The sequence below is a fragment of the Homalodisca vitripennis genome, chromosome 5, assembly GCF_021130785.1.
Source record: "Homalodisca vitripennis isolate AUS2020 chromosome 5, UT_GWSS_2.1, whole genome shotgun sequence".
Classification (NCBI taxonomy): domain Eukaryota; kingdom Metazoa; phylum Arthropoda; class Insecta; order Hemiptera; family Cicadellidae; genus Homalodisca; species Homalodisca vitripennis.
Window position 1 is genome coordinate 168,749,387 of NC_060211.1, and position 20,691 is coordinate 168,770,077.

General features: G+C 32.6%; 1 protein-coding gene across 1 annotated transcript in view; it reads right to left on the bottom strand.

Moving 5' to 3' along the window:
- Positions 1–9,627: 9,627 nt before the first annotated feature.
- Positions 9,628–20,691, bottom strand: part of LOC124363127 (protein jim lovell-like) — a 40,551-nt gene continuing 29,487 nt past the window's right edge. The window contains exon 10 of the mRNA XM_046818263.1: positions 9,628–20,271. Coding sequence (XP_046674219.1) covers positions 19,544–20,271 — 728 coding nt within the window. The 3' untranslated portion in view covers positions 9,628–19,543. The remainder of the gene's footprint in view (positions 20,272–20,691) is intronic.

The window sequence follows — 20,691 nt, forward strand, 5'->3', positions numbered from 1 at the left end:
GGTTATTTCACAGTGGCGTCTATAGGAAACTATTTTGGGGGGAGGCTGACATTGTAAGATACTCTCCAAAAATATGAGGTTAAGAATCTTCTCTCAAAAAATTGTTGAGCTTTAAGACCTCATAAATGTGTTTTAACTTAAAACTAACTACTGGGTGCAGTTTTTATGTATGTCTTGCCAAAATATTCCTAAGTCCCTATTTTTGGAGGTTATTTTATATTTCTTAAATCACTCAGTGTCAGCTTCCCCCCATCCCCCGAAATAACTTGTTATATACACTACTAGTGTGGACTGTATTTTAACCTCCTAGAGTAAAGAAACACACAAGTATATTTACAATGTATAATACATTATACCATGAAGTTATTGAGTGCTGTTGATATAAAGCAAGTCATAATTAATACTCATACATGAATTTGGGATACATCAGTTATTTCACAAATCTCAGTTATTGTTTTGTTAGAACATTATAAACCTAAATCCACAGTTCAAATTGTTATCTTTCATGTTATATGCATCATTTGTGTACCTATCTGAGATCTTTATCTGGGTGGAGAAGGTATGGCATGTGAGATACTTTCTTCATATATGAGTTGGTAAGGTGACCCAGAATAGTTTTTTGTGAAATGCAATTAAATTATATAATTAGAGCTTACTTTTATGCAAATTTTAATGGTCTAAAATAACATTCTAAGGATTTTAGATTGTTGGTTTCAAATTTTAAATTTTTGCAGTTGGTGAAAGGTGCATAAATTCATCTGTTCTTCTCCATGATTAGGTAGATGACATTCTTATTACCTAATTTACTTATGTATAAACCAGTTCTACACACAGAACAACTTGCAGATTTTGACACGTTTTAATATAACATCTCACTAGAATCATTAAAAGACAATTGAAATTTCCATGCTCTTCATTTCCACATTTGTCATAATTTGAATTATTGATACAATATTTTTCTAGCAGCAAAAATTCATATTTAAGACTAAATAATGTGCTATTTTATTCTCTAAAGCATCGTGTATCCCATAATTCCTAACTGTTCGTCCACCAGAATGAGACGTAGGGGATTTTATTCATAAATTTCATTTCTGGATTACTTTAACACAAATATTCTTAGCAGTATCAAATACATCTATAATGTAATATATTACAGAACTGCCTATTTTCCAATAAGTCATATACCTTTATTTAGGATTGTTTGTGGTTAGAATGGATTTATAGGCATTTTTAATTTTAGAAAACACCCTTGGATTACTTATCACACAGTTATGTTTACCCTAATACAAATCTACTTAATAGTAAATGTGCCATACTTTTACATTCACTCATATTTGGTTCACAGTCTTGAATGGTTTCATCCTATTTGAGTCTGTAGCAGAAGCGAATTTAGCATAAAGTTTAGGGGGAGGGGAGTCGGAGTCACTACCAAGGGAGAATCAGGGTGGGTTGGTTTAGGCCCTCCCCAGGAAAATAAAAATTATGTCTACACATCTTAGAACCTATTATTAAATTTGTTACGAATTTATGTGGAGAAGTCATGACTACCATCCAAAATCCAATACTGGTCAGTAGATATTATTTTAAAACTTCTGAAAAATTATAGAAAGAATTCTTTTATCATTAATTGCATGGTTATGTTAGGTAGAATGGAAATCCTATGTGTGATTCTCTATTGTAATTGACTGTGTTTATGGGTTTGAGTTTTTTTTACTTTTATTGTCAGCTTTCAGTGGTCTATCTGCCTAGTTGTTGTTATACAATCTAATACTACTACTATGCTCAGCACTGAAGGGGTTACATGATAACACACCATTAGCTGTATGAGATGTCAACACTTTTACCACCAGCTTCTGTTATTCCATTGTTGTAGATTTGATATTAGCTCTTAGGATTATGCAGCGAATACGTTGCTTCAAGAATAACAGGATGAGTAAGGATGAGAGTGGAGGCCGCTTCCTGTCAAGATCCATGAGGAAGGATATCAGTGCATTAATTTCACTCATGTCTCCTTGAAAGAAGGGAAATGCAGCTCTGTACCAGCCTTTCCAGTCACAGAATCACACCCTCATGTCTATGCTAGCAAAAGCCCTTAACACCTAGGGAACCCCACCAACTCCAACAGTCATCTCCCGCAGTAGACTAGACCTATCGATATACCCTTGGACCCCAATATCACAACATTTGCGGTTATTGATGTGCCGCTCCTGGAGATCTATGAGGTTGCCCAGAGTCAAGTGACATATTTTATTCTGCTGTACCCAGTGTAGGTTCAACTGGAAGGTATAAACCAGCCAGAAGTGAACCCTTCAGGGATGTTGTAATTGTGTTAGTAGCTCAACAATGAGGTGTGAACCAGAAAATTTAAATGATAATCAAGTTTAGATGCTATAACGGTCTGCTACTACATGACGTGGTTGTTACTGGGTAAATATCACATATCCAAGAATTGCTAATGAGTTTACCAAGGTGTTCTAAGTATTAAAGGACTTATTTTTCCTTTTTTGAATGTGTTCCTTTTTTGGTTTTTTGTATTCTTGCTTTCAAGCTTAGTGGGCTGAGAAAATAGCAAAATTACCATCTGAGGTCTCAACTATTCTTTGAGTGGTTCATGAAGGAGTGGATTGCTTCTTAAGGTGTCCTTTCCGACCATTGCTTTCCCCTCTCATTGTTTTAGATGTCACACCACGGAACCAGGAAGTGTCGACATTGACTTTTGTTAGTATTTCACTTTTACCAACGCTGGTTTGACGTGTGATAGTGCTCTTGACTTCTCATGTTCATGACTTTCATCCTGTGCAGTGATAATACCTGGATTCATTTTCTCTTATTGGACTCCAAGCAGTTTTCGAGTATGTCTGACCCATTTTCTTTCTCTTATTTTTATTTTTCTTTTCTATCTCTTTTTTAATGTAAGAACTATTATGTATTTCCACCTGGTGAAGAGGATAAATTTCAATCCTAGAAACGTTGTGTGTTATTATCTATAACATAAAACAATGGTAAATGTCCAAAATCCTATTCTCCGGTAATACTTCTGTGTTACTGTCAAAAATTGATACACAGATTGAAAACAATGGGATCCACAATTTATATAAAATTATAGGATGCTCTTGGCTGAGCTCATTGGCCGGGCTCTTGATAAGATACATTGATCTTACCTAATAACAAATCATCAATTGGGAGAGCTGGTGGCGGTATGGACAAAGCCGTTGGATTTTGAATCTAAGTTTGAGGTAGCACAGATTTAAACCCTGTCCACGATCATTGTACTTGTGTCAGTACTGTTGACTTTGCATTATACTGACTATTCTTCTTATTCTGTTTGATAATATAAGCCAGTGGCTCATGGTGGTAGGCATACTAATGCTTACAAAATGGTGAGCCACTTTATAAACAATATATCTCTCAACAATATACCCATTACACTGATTGTAATAAATCCCCATGAGAATATTTGACTAAGCCTACATTAATACTCACTTTTCAAATTCGATCAGTATCTGATCATCGTTATGGTCAGCTGATCAATCTTGCAAGTAGTATGATGAAGTATATTTCAAGTTTAATAAAAAATGCGAAACTTATCAGACTTCATCAAAATAGTCCAATCAAGGCTGATTCAGTTGACCTCACAATTTTATGAACTCATAAGTCTTTGGCGTAATGGTGGCTGTTGGTTTTGTCTCTTTTTTGAACTGTTGCACTGGAGGAACTGTTTGTTGTTGCAGGTCTGGTATCGTTTGCAAAGAAAGTTGTTACTTATATTCAAGTTGTGAATGTAGTAGTACCTGCACTGAGTAAAATTATGTGCAGTAAAGTTACTCAAAATTAGAGATGAATATAATTGACACATTCTGTCTCGGAATCACAAAATTCAAACCAGAGAAGCTGTCTTCATACACTAGTTGCCTGGTGGAGAATTTGTTATTATAGAGCATGGAGGGAAGCTATAATCTGAGTATATAGCTCAGTGATTAAGAGGAAGTATGAGAAGGTTTTAAAGTTTCTCCAAAATACTCATGTTGACAATCACTGGAATACGACTACAAACTAACTAAAATAACAAATTGATCGGAAGTTAATGAATTTGATGAGAATAAGGCCAAATGTAGAGAGGCAGCCCTCCCTCTCAATCCTCTCCAGACTTATTTTTTTTAATCGTTAAGTTCAGTTTTTGTCTTGTATTCCTGGCAAAAACAGTTTCAAGACAGGCCCAGGTTTACAGCTCCCTCAGGCCATTCCTGAGTGAGTGAAGATTACTGCTTGTCAGACTCATCCAACATCGAGTCCTCCCTCCGTGATTTACTGTCAAACCTTGTACATCCATAAAATTTCAACTTCTTTCTTGTTTTCTCTACTGGCTTTCGATAATGATCATCCAGAAGTAGAAACCTACAACTTACAATTAAGGAGTATCAAGATAACCATAAATAAACATTTCAAAATTCATAAACACATTTGCATCAGTACAAAATATTATTATTTTGTAGCCTAGAAGCACTGTTTTGTGCTAGGAATGAATAAAAAATATTAATATGTCATATTGGTTCACAATATTGTTGAACTATTTATTGGGATCAAGTGTTAAAAATACTAACAATGTTAATGTTAATGTTTTTAATTTTTTACTTTTACAACTGTTGTTACAGAACCAATGTTAACAAGTCCCACAAGGTGAAACACAACTGCTTTATACTGGTTTAAAATTCAATTTAAGTTTTCTTGAGGATTTATTAAACTGTAGGATGTTTAATAATATATTAAGTTTCAAATTAAAGAAAAAGCATGTTTTTTTGAATGAAAAATGTCTGTGCCAGCATCTGTCATAATGGTCTTCCACCAAAACATAATTTCCTGTTTTAGTAAGAATAATTATTATACATTTTATCTGAAATTAATTCAGAGTGAAAGTTTTTACAAAATTTAAAGGAATGAGTTGAGTATGCAGTCTATTTTTTCAATAAGATGTGAATGCACGTGTATGATAACACAACACATGATAAAACAGGTACTCATAGTCTGAGTATAACCATTGTCATATTTTTTAAAACATATTCTTCAAGAATAATTGTTAATAAATTACAGATTGTATTCAATTACTTAATATGTAGTGTATGTAATGAAGAAATATGTGATGGAATATCAGGTGTCAGTATCACAACTTCCAGGCTTTTTTGTTTACTTCTGTGAATTCTTCGATGGTGTGTAGTGTGTATTAGATGTTTTACCCGGAAGTTGTGAAGGCTTCTTTTCAAGGCAGCCTCCTTAAGCTCTTCCACCCTTTGTGATAGGAGGTTCCTCAACTTTCTACTGATGCATGATGATTTTTCCTCAAAAAACAATATCTGATGTAGAAGTGTGTAATTTACTGCATGGTGTGAATTATGTGTATGGAGGTCTTTTCCTGTTTGTACATTCAGTTGGTCAACATGCATAATTATTTCCTGTATGTACAGAGCAGTGACTGTCATCAATCCTAGGGTTTTAAATGCACGTTGGCAACTTTTGTTGGTGTTCAATGTCCACAAAGGTTCTATAATAGCTTAATTCTGCAGGAAGAGAACTCTGTTGAGATTTCCTGTTGAAGATCCGTCCTAACAGCAAGTCCATAGTTTAGATGGGTTTTCCACCAGTAAGCTGTTTTTGTTGCCTCTGGGTAGACAATACATTAAATCTGTCTTACTACATAATATATGCCACTGCTGACTTTTTTGCATATTTGGCTTTCATGGTCTGTCCACTTATGTATTTATTTTTTTTTTTGGCTACTTATGTAAGCTGGAATGTCCAAAGACAAATAAGAAAAAGAGCACTGGCCCCAAGCCAGATCCCTGCGGTAATCCATGTGTAACGGGCAGTGGATTGGATTGGTGCGAGTTGGTGACACCATCAATGGTGGTTTGCAGCTGAACTATTTTGGATCATTCTTTGAGATAGATTACAAACCAGTTGTTAGCTATGATTCCTCTGATTCTTAGAGATGTTAATTTCTTTGAGATGGTGTTGTGGCCCTAGCAGTCAAACACCTTGCTGTAGTCTAGGAGTAGGACAGATACATATTGTTCATTGTCTTGATGAATGTTCATGGTAAATGATATATTCCACAAGGCTGATGATGACAGAGCTGGTTGATATACCTTTCAAAAACCTATGTTGATTATCTGTAGTTAGATTTTGTTGTTTTCAATGGACCATGAGTCTACAAACTACTATTTTTTAATGATTTTTGGAAGAAAGGTGGTAGTGTAGAACTTTAGATGTTGAACCTTTGTTATGTTTTGGGTATACTTTGGAAAGTTTTGGGAAGCTCACCACAGCTGAAATACTTATTTATTATGCTGACTAAAGGTGGGTTCATCTCTTCAGACGTTCCAAAGAGTTTTACTTTTGTTATCAGCAGAGTTAATGACATGGGCATTTGCATTTTTTTCCCGTGCCCCTAAGTTTTGGTTATAGTTTTTCTCCTTTATCACCTCAGCTGTCTTATCTTGGGTGTTTCCAATAATTTCAAATTTGTACTTGGCTCTGAGAAAGTCAGTCAATTGGAAAACAATGCCAAAGTGCTCTAGAAGCTAAAATCAGTGTAAATTTCAGCAAAATCAGATACTAGAATAATAAATTATGTATTATTGTTTCTGCAAATTCACTATGAATATTTTTCATTTTTTACAATTCTTCATAAATTAAAATAATAAATTGCAATAAAATACCATTTTAAAAACATTCCCTAGATCAAAATTCAAAAGAAGTGTCTTTAGAAGGTGGAGAAAAGTGTTAAAAAAGATAAAAAATATGTACTTTTTAAAAGTTATTATTAATTTACACAATTTTTAATATGGACCCAAAATATAATCATAAATAGTCCTTCAGGTTCATTCGAAAAATAGATAGATTTTGTCACACAGAAATGTTATTAATTTTTCGTATTTTTACGAATTAACATGTTTAAAAACCATTTTAGATACAAAAATATTGTTTATAGTAAAAAGTTTAAGAAATATTAAAAGCATTCGAGAACACTCTTTACTTTTCCTCTAGGTTTATAAATAATGAAGTCAGGCCCGTTTTACACCCTGCCAGCGCCCTAGGCACAACGAAGAGTTGCGCCCCTTTTTATACCCTTGCCAGCTGACTACGCCCCCCCACTAGCCCTACCATAACGCCTATACCTCGTAAATTTAGATTTAGTCAGAAATGTCAGTTTTGGTTTGGAAGGGACTTTAGACTTAATATCCCTTAACTTTCCTTTACAAATTATCCTAATTCTTTTCGAGAGCCTTCCCATTATCCACCACTTATGGACCCGCCATGTCCCGGACTGGCAACCGGTAGCCGTGAGATTTCTACTGGCCTCTGGTGGGAATGTGTGTAACATACCTGTTACACCCATTCTCCCTTATTTACATTTGAAGTATTTACATTATTTATAGTATTCGTTTGATTACATTTTTTTTGGATTATTTTTGGTTTGTTGGCTTACCACTAGACTGACTAGAGATTCATGCAATAGCTTTTTTTCTGGTTTTCCGTATTCTAAAGTCGTCAATAATGTTTGTTAGTCTAATTTTAAGGTCGTTTTGGGTGCACAGCAACAATAAGCCATTAATCTTTTCATCAACCATTGATGATCTAATTTCTGACTTCACTCTTTTCAAAGCTCAAAAGCTACGTTCAGCTGTGCAGTTCGTCACAGGTAAGGTTAGAAATATCCTGAGAGCGACCTCCAAATTGGGGAACGTGTTCTACCAATTTGATTGTATGTTCTACCAATCCATGTTTGATTGTATGTAGGCGTACATATCTTTGATCTTAGAAAAGTTCTCCAAGACCATACATTGTTTGAAATGGTTACATTCCTGGGTAAAGTCTTGTCCATCAATATCGTTCTTGTATACTTCTCATAACAGTTTAGCTTCACAAGCTACCTCTTTGGAATTTTTCTCTTCTAGATTTTGTAAGATCTTAAATCTTGTGTCGAGATTTAATTGACCTCCCTTCTTTTGTTGAGCTGCGAAGCTATGTTGTCAACAATGGCAATAAACATCCCAGTGCGAAATCTTTCTCGAGGAGATGTTTCTTCCATGCTTCTGTATTTCTTTTCATCGGGCAATAGCTTTCTTTTTCTTACTTTGTCATATACAGCTTCTTCTTTTTCTGCAAGTTTCAACGCTTTGGACTCGACATCATCAAATAAATCTTTCTTTTCCCTCAAAAACGAGGATAGTGTTTCAAATTCCTTTGTAGAACCAAATATGTCTAAATCTTCATTTTGAAGAGTCAAAATTGTTACTTGTTTTATCAACTGTCTCGAGAATTTCGTCCCAGATCACAGTTAATAATGTGGTTTAGAAATATTCAAGTGTTTTTAGAAACTCAGCGGCTGTGCATTGTGTTTATAGTGTCTGAGTTACGGCTTTATTTAGCTCTTCAAGAGCATCTATTAATTCATGTCGACTTATTGTTAAAGCTCGAAGAGCGTCTACCCTAGCAGACCATCTTGTGTCACTCAGAGGTTTTACCATTAGCTTTCTCTAATCTTTCTTTGATTTTCCTTCGTAACTCTTTTGAATATGACTTTTTAAGATGTTCCACCTGTAAGTGGATGCCGAGAAAAAAGCATACAGCCCTTGTACGAATAAAAGATATTGTGTGTTATCTGGACACGCCTTATCGGCAGCAAAACATCCAGCAAGGTTTAGTGAATGAGCTGCACATGGTACATAGTCAGCAAGATCATTTTTGCTGTTATTTCTTGTCTGAAGACCTGAGTATATGCCCGACATGTTTGATGCATTGTCGTAAGTTTGTCCACGACAGTTATCGACATCCAGCTCAAGTTTCTCTAGTAAACTGAGGGTTGCTTATTCCAAACTTCCAGATTTGTGGAATACACTTGGTAAGAGTTGTATCAGGCATTCGTTGGCGCAAGCATTGGGCAATGAAACATACCGCAGTACTACAGCCAATTGGTCTGTGTGCGACTCGTCAGGTGTGGAGTCTATGATTAAAGAGAGATAGCGAGCTTGCTTGATTTCATTTAAGATTTGTTTCAGTACTTCTTTGCTTATAATCTCAATAAATTCACTGCAAATGTCAGACGAAAGGTATAATACACTACCTTTGCCTTTGTTGCCTTGGTATGTGTTTGAGCAAGAAATAGATCAAATTCACTTATCAGCTCAAGACAGCCTAGAAAAAGTCCGTTTGATGATTATGCGTGCAGATACAACCACGGCAATGTGTTTTTTCCATTTTTTGCGCCCCCCCCCCAAAATGCCAATTGCCTAGCGCCCTAGGCACGTGCCTACCGTGCCTATTCTGTGAAACGGGCCTGAATGAAGTGGTGAATTTAGTTAAGTTTGAAAAACCGCGATATTGAAATGAAAGGGCAAACTAAGCTGGCCAAAAAACTTAGGCGAGATGTTTTTGTACCAACTTTCAACTTGTTTGCTGTGTTACACCATATGTAACATTTTGAATGGAGAGGGGGGTTTGGGCTTTGAAGATCATGTACGGTGAAATTATACAGAAACTGTTGGTAAATGCTACCATGAGGACATTACAATAGATTAGTTTTGTATACGAAATCTACCTAAATAGATCAAAGGGAAGCAAAATAAAATATGAGTTTTTCACTAATCCCTTTATTGACGTGAAACACCTTCCAAAACTATGCTTACTACAAACATATTTCTAGCAAATTTGTTTAATGCTATCAATTATATGATACAGTTTTCACATTCAACCATTGACAGTACAGATGTCCTGGTCACATTTGTGGAGGACTCTATAAACACATTCATCTATACATTTAATATATACAGTATTTAATTAGCTTGTATTTTGCTACCCTGTTAAGTGCATAACACTGAGTTACTCATTCAATGAAACCAAACATTACTTAAGTAACAACAAAATTACATAGCAATTCAGAATTGTGTAATTTTGTTACCGCACTATGTCAAAACACTAGGTACACGATAATGTTATGATTATTAACTTAACACAAATGATATGCTGGATTATGTGGGGGAATTGCTCCGTTATTAAAGCTTTCGAAAATATTAGGGGTTAAGAAAATAATTGAATAATTAAGCTTATTCATTTTGAAGATGTTATGGACAAATATTGAATAAAAATAATAAGAAAATTATTGAAAAGAGTAATCAGTAATGCTGAAACACTGAGATGAAAAACTTTCAACGAAATGTTGTTGTGTATTATATTGAAATAGTAAAATATCACATTACACTATATTGATTATTTCAATAATTTTTGTATGATTTACAAATTACAACTACGAAGGTATACTGTTTTGGCTTTTGGTGCGATATTATAACGGTTTTGAATAGATGGTATCGGGGCTTTAATAAAACTTTATTTTTGAAACGGTCCTCATCCACCTTTAAGTATTCAACTAAGTATACACAGTTAAAAGAAACCTAATTTCTTTTTATATCATTTGACTCTTTTTGGCTGTATTGTTCTTTCATGGTCTCTTTTGTCAAAATAAAATATTAAATTAGCAATAAAATCCTGGTTATTACAGAAAGATTTTATACAACGTAAGACATATCAAAGAATCTGATCGTATTCAAAAAGATGAAAAACAGTTTTAAAGGCAAAAATAAAAAATTTAAAATTTTTAAAAAATGTGAGTGAATCCCACTTATTAGTTTAGAACAAAATTAAAGGAGATGGGAAAAAAATCACACCAAGCACTGCTAGGTTAGAAAAAGTGGGTGTTGCTGTTAAGTAAAAAACAACAATATTTCGGAAAGGCGTAATTTTAAATAAAATATTTCCAAAAATTAAAATTTGTTGTGTTGTATTTCAATTTAAGATTTATTACTATACCGTATTGGTTATAAATATTCGAAGAAATAAGTTTATGAGAGTTTGATGAAAAATATACTGTATTTTACTGTTTTTTTGTTCTCATGTTTTAAACATTCTGTTTTTAATGTAATAGATGCATGGCTAGTTATCAATCACTAACCTACTTAAACGTACTGTTACTTGGTTTCACTGCAATAACAAAACATACAAACGAACCTGAAGCTTAGTCTCAACAAAGACCCAAGTTGAAAGTGAATACAGGAAATCATCTTGTACAATAAAACATTTCTATACACATATTTTACATATCATTCACTCACAACGAAAAAGTACGAAGAAACAAATAACATGCAATTATATCTTCACTGAAAAAAATCAAGCACTTAACTTTAAATCTCTACTTCAAAGCTCTTAAATACTCAACATGTCATCTATACAAACGAACAGTCTGCCTGTTTATAAAATTAAATAAGATAAGATTACAAAACGTTGCAGTTTGGTAACAATGAGGTGTGTAGCAGTAAACAAGAAGGAACAGCTTAGTTGCACCACGTATTGCACCTAGTTTCGCACCATTACGTAACAGTCTTAGCAGTATCACACACTTCTAACAAAGTAAATATGAGGTAACTTGTTATGTGGGCTCCACGAATCAGCTGACTCTACGACGCAATCAGACGATGCCAATATAATATCTGTGCCATTGTCAATCAAATGGTTTTGTACTTTACATAATAAATTTTCAGAAGATTATCACCATATACAAACATATTAGTTGACATTCACAATCATAATTAACGTTTGAGTAAGGGTAGTTCTGTGTTCGAGGAATTCCCTATTAAATTTGCTAAATTTCTGATAATAATTATCTGATAGCATATGCCCAAAACATATAGCCTAAGGCCTAGTAAACACAACGGAATTGCACAATGTGTAACTAGAACAAAATGTGATATTAAAAATAATGAATTATTTATAAAAAGTGAAGTATTTTTATTGACAGAATATTATTTCTTATCAATAATTTCACCTAAGATGAAATTAAGAATTCCTATCCATTGTTGTAAACTAGTCATTAGTATTTCAAATTAAGAAAGGTATCTAAAAAAACTTACTTTAAAAAATAAGAAATAATTGGAAATATTTTAAAGATACTTTGTAGACCATTTACATTGGTGGAAGAAAAATAGATGATTTTAAAGCTTGAATAAACTAAAATATCTAATACATAAGTAGAACAGTTAGGTTGATAAGTCCGAAATACTTACAATGTAAATATTTCCTAGAGTGACCCAGATATTACATGAACACTGTTGCAGCAGTAGAGCCAACCTCAGTTGTACGAGGCAGACCACTCTGAGGTATTTGCAACTGAAAGAGGCAGTGATATACAGTCTTCTCAACGACTTCTGACATTATCACAACAGCAGTTTCTACACCTACCATATATAAAACAATAATTCAAACATATAATATAAACAGATACAATATCAAGTCATTGATTCTTTTTACTTTTTTGAGTGGAAAAGAACATTTTAAATCAGGAAACAGGTGTTTGGAAATAAATAATAACAATCTGATCGCTCGAATATTGAAAAAATCAAATTTTTACCGAATGTTTCGGAAGGAAAGGGCACAGGGAAGTGTGTAAACTGAAAATAACAAAACAAAAAATGAATTTACAAAATAAAATTTAATCAAATCAGGAACCAATACCTCATATAAACAAATGTACATAATAAATAATCATAGTAACATAACTTAAGGTAATAATGAGTATATAAACAAATGTTCACAAAAAATATGAAAGCAATAACAAAACTAACAAGAAGAAGGAACTTGTACATAATAAACTTAGGTAACATGGAAAGTAAAGGTATGTTTATACGGATCGTTATTTTGCACAATACAAAGTTCAATAAGTTTTTTAGTTAGAGTGACGCGTAAATTGTACACCTTTTTCCTTTGCTAAATCAAAATTTCAAAAAGAATTAAACCCTCCAATGGGTTATTCAAATATAAAATTGCATTATTGAGTATTGTACAGTTTATGATTTATTTCATTTTATAATAGCCAAAACAATATTATTTTGTAAGGCTTATGATTGAATTTACCTAGTTTTATAATTTGTTTATGTCATTTTATTTATTTAGATGGATCTAAATTTCCAATGGTTGAAAAAGTAAAAACAATCAACTACTTTAACTCTGGCCAATTTAATTTTGAAAATGAAATACACATTATACATTATGCCGTGTTTTAATTATATGAATCAGAGAGAAATTAAATCAACAGAGAAAGCCGTAGAATCTGTTAAGAAAATGATCAATAATTGTCAGAAACTGAAAACTTTAAAGGACAATAATAAATAGTGAAAAAGATAATTACTAGCAGAACATATTAGCACACAGCCATATGAAATTAGTACTACGAACGCAAATAAGAGAGATTTTTACAATGTACATATATAACTACTTCTGTCTACAAATAAATAAGCTTATGAAGGTACAATTTACATAATGATAAATAACTAATTATCGTAATGAAATGAAACGTAACAATAAATTGCCACCAGGCGCGTAACGTTACTAGCCCAAACCCAAACTAACTACGCTACATTGCTATCTGTGATGTACATCCTTATAGTACAAATTAAACAATAAACTATCAGGAAAATGATGGAAGCTGCGATGAACTGTAGGATGGTCACTAGAATGACATGATAGTTCTGACGATGAACGTAACTAAAACGTAAAAACTTCCAGGAAACTGATACTTATTTCACCACAGCAGCAATGGTTTATACAGTAGCTGTGTTGTTTCAGGAGAACAAAATTAACTTACAGTAAAATTAATTTGTATCAAAGTTCTTAACTTATACCGTATTTACATCAAAGATCAAACGTAATAATACACAATCACAACAGTTTCATAAAAATCATTCTCACTAGAAACCCTTCATAGACAACAAAACGGAATAAGTATACAACACATGGTCACCATACTAACTACTTCGGAGTGAACAGAAATAATTACGTACTATACTTCTGTTACTAAAGTTACAGTAATTAAAGTATTGTTATAAAACTAATTTATAATGTCACTAAACTCCTGTAAAAAACTGGGGAATTGTTGATTTGGTTTTTATCTTAATATTTGACAGTTTAAGAAGAGGAGTGCTTAAGAAAAGAACTAATTCATGGAAACGTATTTTAGTTTGAAAACGTAATGAATTTCAATTAGAAACGTAACTACATTTAACTATGTTTGTGTGTGTGGATATAAATAAGATTAAAGTAACACATATTTTAATTTTAAATTCTTTTTTTTGAACGGGAAAGAAGTATAGCGTAACCTTCTAAACTGATAGAAGTTCTGAATAAAAAATATTGACACTATAAAAAAAAAACAAGTATTAACGTAATACTATTAATAACATTATGTACTGATTTAAAGTATAGTGAGTCTGCTCAAACCCTTTTAAGGGTTCTTTATGAGACAAATTTTCAACTACTTTAAGAACTACACAATAATAATATTGTGTAGCTAGCTAAAAATGATGTAGAAAAAGCAAGTATCACATTGAATTTGTTCAATTCATTATAATGCAGAGTATTATTAATAGTTTGCTTTAACAGTTTTTAGTTATAATTAGAATATATTAAGCCTATCTTGGTGAGGTTAGAAATGAGAATTGTAGAATTTATAACATTAATTTTAAAATTGCAAATAATTTAGAGTCAGTTCATTTATGTCTTTTATTTGTGTATTTTTTACTATACATGACCAAGAATTTGGTTTTTACAATTTGGTGTTAAAAATGCAACATCAGATATACATTGACCAGATCAGATAAAAATTTGATCGAATCCTATAACAATATAATAAATTCTGATATCAGATAATTACTCTTCAACAATTTACTTGGAAAAATGGTCCAAAATTTTATGACAAGTACCAACTTGATAAGGTTTGATCAAAGCTGAACAAATTTGATGATTTGATAAGATAGTTAATACTTGATTCAAGAATGTTCCAATTTTCCATCCAATTTTGATGAAGCTTCACACTTTCAATCTAAATTTGATAAAATATTTTCAAAGGGGTGGCAACTAAGTTAAAACTAAATTTACTTGTGCATTTCAAAAACATTAAAAACTATTTAGACATTTAAACTATATTTTGATTAAACCCCACATTGCATTTAAAGTTAGCCCAAATCGTTAAGAACAAGAAACACTCTCTATTATATTGTTTTATAGTGTTTTACTTGTTGTTGTTATCTGTTATTTGTTTATTTGTTACATACCTGTTTTAATTTGTTATTTATTTATTTATATTTTAAAATAATTTAAATTGTGGCGTGACTGTTTTGGCAACTTCATATTTTGGGTACTGAATTTTCCTTGTCTGGACTTATGCTAATTTATATATTTTATACATGACTTGTGTCGATGCTCGTGTAAGCTTTATGACAATAAACGAATTCTTATTCTTATTCTTATTGAACTTGTTCTGATTGTAAAATCTAGACAATTGCAAAGCATTTAGGTTTAAAATTAACTTGGAGAGGTTCTAGAAACAAAAATATAATATAATTTATTTAATGTACATTAAAAAAAAACGTTTTACTGAACAATGCTATTATAATCTTTAATGTTAAAATATACAAATGTGTTGTAGTGTGCTAAAAGTACAAAAATAAGAATATATCAATTAATAATGCTCTAAAACATCTGAAAAATAGTTAACACTTAGGTCCTACAGTAATTAAAAAAATGTCATGAAAAAGAATAATATTGGCTTAAAGAACTAGAACAGAACAAAAAGTTGAACCTAGTACATAAAAACAGTTTCCAGTAATTCAACTATGATATATCCTGTTATGGAAAAACAACTTGGTTAGCCTGTGAACCATTCATTCTATCTGGAAGCATGAAGTATAAAACAATGAAAACTTATACAGTATGTAAATATAGTTTGATCTGTCTGAGCGTATATGGTATACATTTTGACACTTCATAATGAAGTATAAAATAAAATATTGCACATTTAAAATATAATGTTTACATTAAACTGTTGCATGGTTTAAACACAAACAATTTTATATATCTATTTAGAACGATATATTGTACATTATTAATGTAAATTCTTTTTTATTACATAAAGGGAAATTTACTACACGAAAAGTTGTCTATAGAGTCCAACTTGTAAACACTATAAGTTATCCAAATTTTGTCTAACTGTAGTGTTTTATCAGTAACTTCTTTAAACATTTCTGATATCTTGCAATGCTTCAATGGGTTCAAATCTTTAAAAAGCCCTGTTAAAGTTTTTTCCCCAAATGTTTTAAATTATTTTAAATAATCATTTTATGAATGTTAATGAATAAATTGTGTCAACTGCAAAAATACGTAGATACATTAACTAGGAATGTTTTTGTTTGTTGAATTTCAGTAAAAACCAAAGAACGATAACATAGATTAGTAGTGTATGACGTGTTATTGTGCATCTTTTATGTATTTAACTCTAATGAATACTCTTTTCCCTCTCTGATGTCAAAAGACAACGATTGTTTTCCATACATTTTTTCACGGAGTGTCCTGAAATTCTCTGAAACCTTTCGGTAAATATTGTTTCTTTGAAATTTTAAACTAGAGCAACAAACACATCTGTGTGTTTTGGAACAGTTACTGTTGTTTGGTTGCAAGTAGTGGTGGAGCCAGGACTTCATTTTAGGATATTAAGACAACCGAATTCTGGTCATCTCTGGACTATCTGGAGATTATGGAATAGCCCCAGCGGAAATTGTTGGAGCATTCCTGAGACTACCATTTTTTAAACTCATTTCTGGAAAATACACACTATTTTATTAATTCAAGTGTTTGTGGAAAAATAATGCCCTTCAGTAGCGGTAAACTTAATAAACGTAATAACGTTTGTTTGTAAACGTAAACAACATATTCACATGAAATGTCAAAATGCTACATTAAACTTAGTCTAAGTACCTGTATCTATTGTAAGAAGGCCATCCCTGTCAAGAGATATATACCCTGCAAATGTTTTATTTATTTTAATGTCAGATGTAAAAATATTAAATAATTATCTATCAACATTGATACAATAGGGTGTATTTATAGTGGCTCTGATTGTTTCAAGGAAAAAATCATCTTAATTTATAATTCTATTGTAAAACAATAATTGATACTTTTGTAGCTATAATAATTGAGTACAGTTTTTTAAATATTGATATCGTATAGAAAATGTTTCAATGATTGTTACCTGTTAACTAAGGTCAGTTACGATATAAAGACTATCACCAGCAATAATTGTGTCACAAATGTAATTATCACAAATAAACTTCACTGAAAAGGTCCTGAGTGACGTTTACTTTACATTATATTGGCTACAATATAGGCCTATATAATATAGGCTACATAAAATAGGCCAAAATAGTGATGAGACCGGTGGAATGATTTGGAATGAGATTGGTAACACATACTACTTACTTGTAAATATACAGCTGGTAACGTAAGAGAACCGCTAAAGTAATAACATTTTGCATACCTGTCGAGGTCTTAAATAATATCCATCTTATAGGCTAACTGAAACACATTAAAGTCTCATATAGATTATCTACATCAACAATAATATTTATCACCATTAAGTTCATCAACATCTGATCACAATAATTTATTTATATATAAGTATATATTAATTACTATACATTGATAATACTCGTATATTTAGAGTATATTTAATTAATAATTTTATTCACAGTTGCATGAATCTCCCGTAAATCACATTTGTTTGTGGACAGCGAGCGAACGAGCGAACAATTGCCCAGAGACTCCCAATACAAACACCGAGGACTGGGGAGCGGGCATCTGCAAAGTGATGCGATCTAGTGGACAATACTGGAAAATACTGCGAGTTATATCTAACCTAACCTGTCTCTAGTCGTACAGCAAGAAAACTTAAACCTTAGAACCTCTATATATATAATATCTGCAGGAACTGTAGTTTGCTTCAGTACAACTTAAAACGTAAAATTACATGACATATTAAAATATATACTTGGAACATTGGCATATTGCAGTCAGTCTTCTGTGTTCAATATGTAAAACTAATTGGTTTATTTAATTCTCCAGCACAGCCTTCGAGTTTTTAAAGTGTGTTGCGTCGTGCTAGGAGAATTGACACACCACTAAAATAATTACTTTTAAAACTCTTAATCGGATTCTATAGCAAACAAAACATTTTATTCAATTGTTTTATAAACATTTAGGATGTAAAGTACATGCAGTGTAAATTTTTAATTCAGCTTTGTTTTTGTTTTATTTTTACGGTAGAACATTATAAGAGTGCAACACAGTGAAACAAATTGTTAAAGAATCTTTAGTTACTGCAATTTAGAAAATGGACACAAATTTCAATGGACTAACAATGTATATACTCCCTGATCTGTTGTAAAATAAGTATAAACAATAGTTAGAACTGATTATACATGAAATATTCTTATTTTGAGTAAAATTTAAATATTATAGATTTTTTCCAATTTGTATGTACAAGGCAGTAATTAGTGATAAATTTATTAGTTAAAATAATAAACACATAATTACTTGAAATCTAATTTTCTTTCAGGAAATTTTAGTATTGATAACATTAGGTTTTTCCACATGGAGTATGTAATCTCGTGGTACGTTTAATTAATTTGCATTAATAACATATAGCGCAAAAATCATTATGGTTTGTCTTTTACATGAAAATATATTTTTATGAATTTAACCTATAATAGTAGAATATGAATCCTTCAAAAATAATTAAATTTTTTTTTCTAATATACGTGGGTGTCAGTCATCTTAAACATTCCAATTAGTTTTACCTATTAAATTTAGTAAACAAATGAATTTGTCTACCATATTTATTGAGGAAGAATAAATATACATGCAAATTCAATATATATTTAATCTCTCTTTATGTATGGTGAAAGTCCGGTGCAAAGAGATACATAAAGTTGCTTTGGAAACATTAACGACATAGAACGCAACCAAATTGCTCTCTCCACACCAGCCTTTCCATTCCTTAGTAAAACTATGTATTTAAAATTGAGAGATGTATAACATAGGAAGCACAACATTATTAGTACCAACAAAAGACCGTTGTCATCAAAGGAACCAAAGTGTATCTGGAGGATTGTTGAGAAGCTGAAATTTTGTATTTTATGTACTTTTGGGGTTAGTTGTGAGAGGCGAAACAGAGTCACGTAGCGTATTGTATAGTAACTATATAAAAATATCAATTGTAAATACGGTTGTATACTTGTATTTGGCAGTACAAGAATAATATACTGATCTAGTAACACCTATAAAAACTCTGAATAAACTATAAAATTGTGTTGGCACGTAACTCTGTTTCGCCCGAATGAATCCAGAAGTCCACCAAGATGTTTAGCAAAATCCAAATGTCGGTATTTTGGAGAAGATATCACTTAACTATTAAACAAACAACGGTCCACATATACACCCACTCACATCTCTTTGTTTTGTCCTAGCTGCAGTGTACTTTGAAATGTTTCAAGTTTTTTTACTCAAAATCACTGAGTCCATAACGAAAATAATACCCACTTCAGTTCAAGTGAGAGAATCTTGCCATCAGATTGGAGAAAGCCTCGTATCAACAATCCGTGAGGACCGCTTGTCAGTCCTGGCCGTTCTGCTCGTGGTGGCCGGGTCGATCCTCGTGGTGTCGCAAGTTCTGTGGCTGTTGTTGAGACTGAGACTGCGACTGCTGTTGCGGTTGATCTCCCTCCTCCTCCTCCACCGAGTTGTTCTGCATGTTCATCTCTTCTTTGGCAAAGTCAAGAGCAGCAGGGCTACTCCTCACTTCCTCCTTCCCGTAGTCCATCGGGTTCGGGATGTTCCTGTGTTGGCCGTGGTATTCTTCTTTGACGTAATCGATGGGACAAGATTGTTCCCTGTTTTTCTCGGACTGGGGCAGAAGGTGAACCATTCCCACTGGGACCGGGAATGATGCACCGAAGTCCGGATAAAAGTTTGGTGACGGGTAGGATCCGGGGTTGAATCCCGGAGGTCCCAGCATCAAGTCGGGCTCTGGACCTTTGTGGTGGTGTTTGGTCGGTGGATTGTTGTTGTTTGATGTCAACTGGCCGAGACCTAGAATGTCCAAGGGCCCTCCTAAGTCGCCGAAACATTCTTTTTTGAGTTGTTCGAGTTTGAGTGATTTTCCGTATTTCCCTCTGACGTACATCAGTAGACTGTTGTAAGGAATGCCGAAAATCCGAGATGCCTGAGAAGTGGTCATCTTCTTGTTCCAAACGTGCTGCAGAGCTTCAGTCAACTCTGCATTGGTCCAGGAGCGTGGAGGTCCTCCTCTGGGAGCACTGTGCTGGCCCTTGGGGCGACCCACTGCAACAAAACACCCTTCATTTGAAAATGTTTCTGTGACAGATAATTGAGAAGCATACCAAAAAAGAAAAATGAGAATATAGTTTACAAAATCTTGAAACCTCTAAAAAGGTTTTAAGTTGAATTTGCTTGATATGGATTGGTGAGGCTGAATACTACATACTTCACTAGTTAATTGCAAGTTGAAGTCCACATTTTAATGGTTTGGGAACAAGCAGAATTTGTAGGCAGATGATGTGCAAGAAGTTACTATTATGTTGTTTACTTTGCTGTTAATCTTCTAATGTTTACTTATCCATAATATTATGTATGAAAATAAAGTAAAGCAATAAATTGAATGTTAGAATTACTAGAAAAAAATATCCCCTCTCTTAAGTTTCTATAATTTGTAGACAGGTTAAAAAATATTAACTATCTATA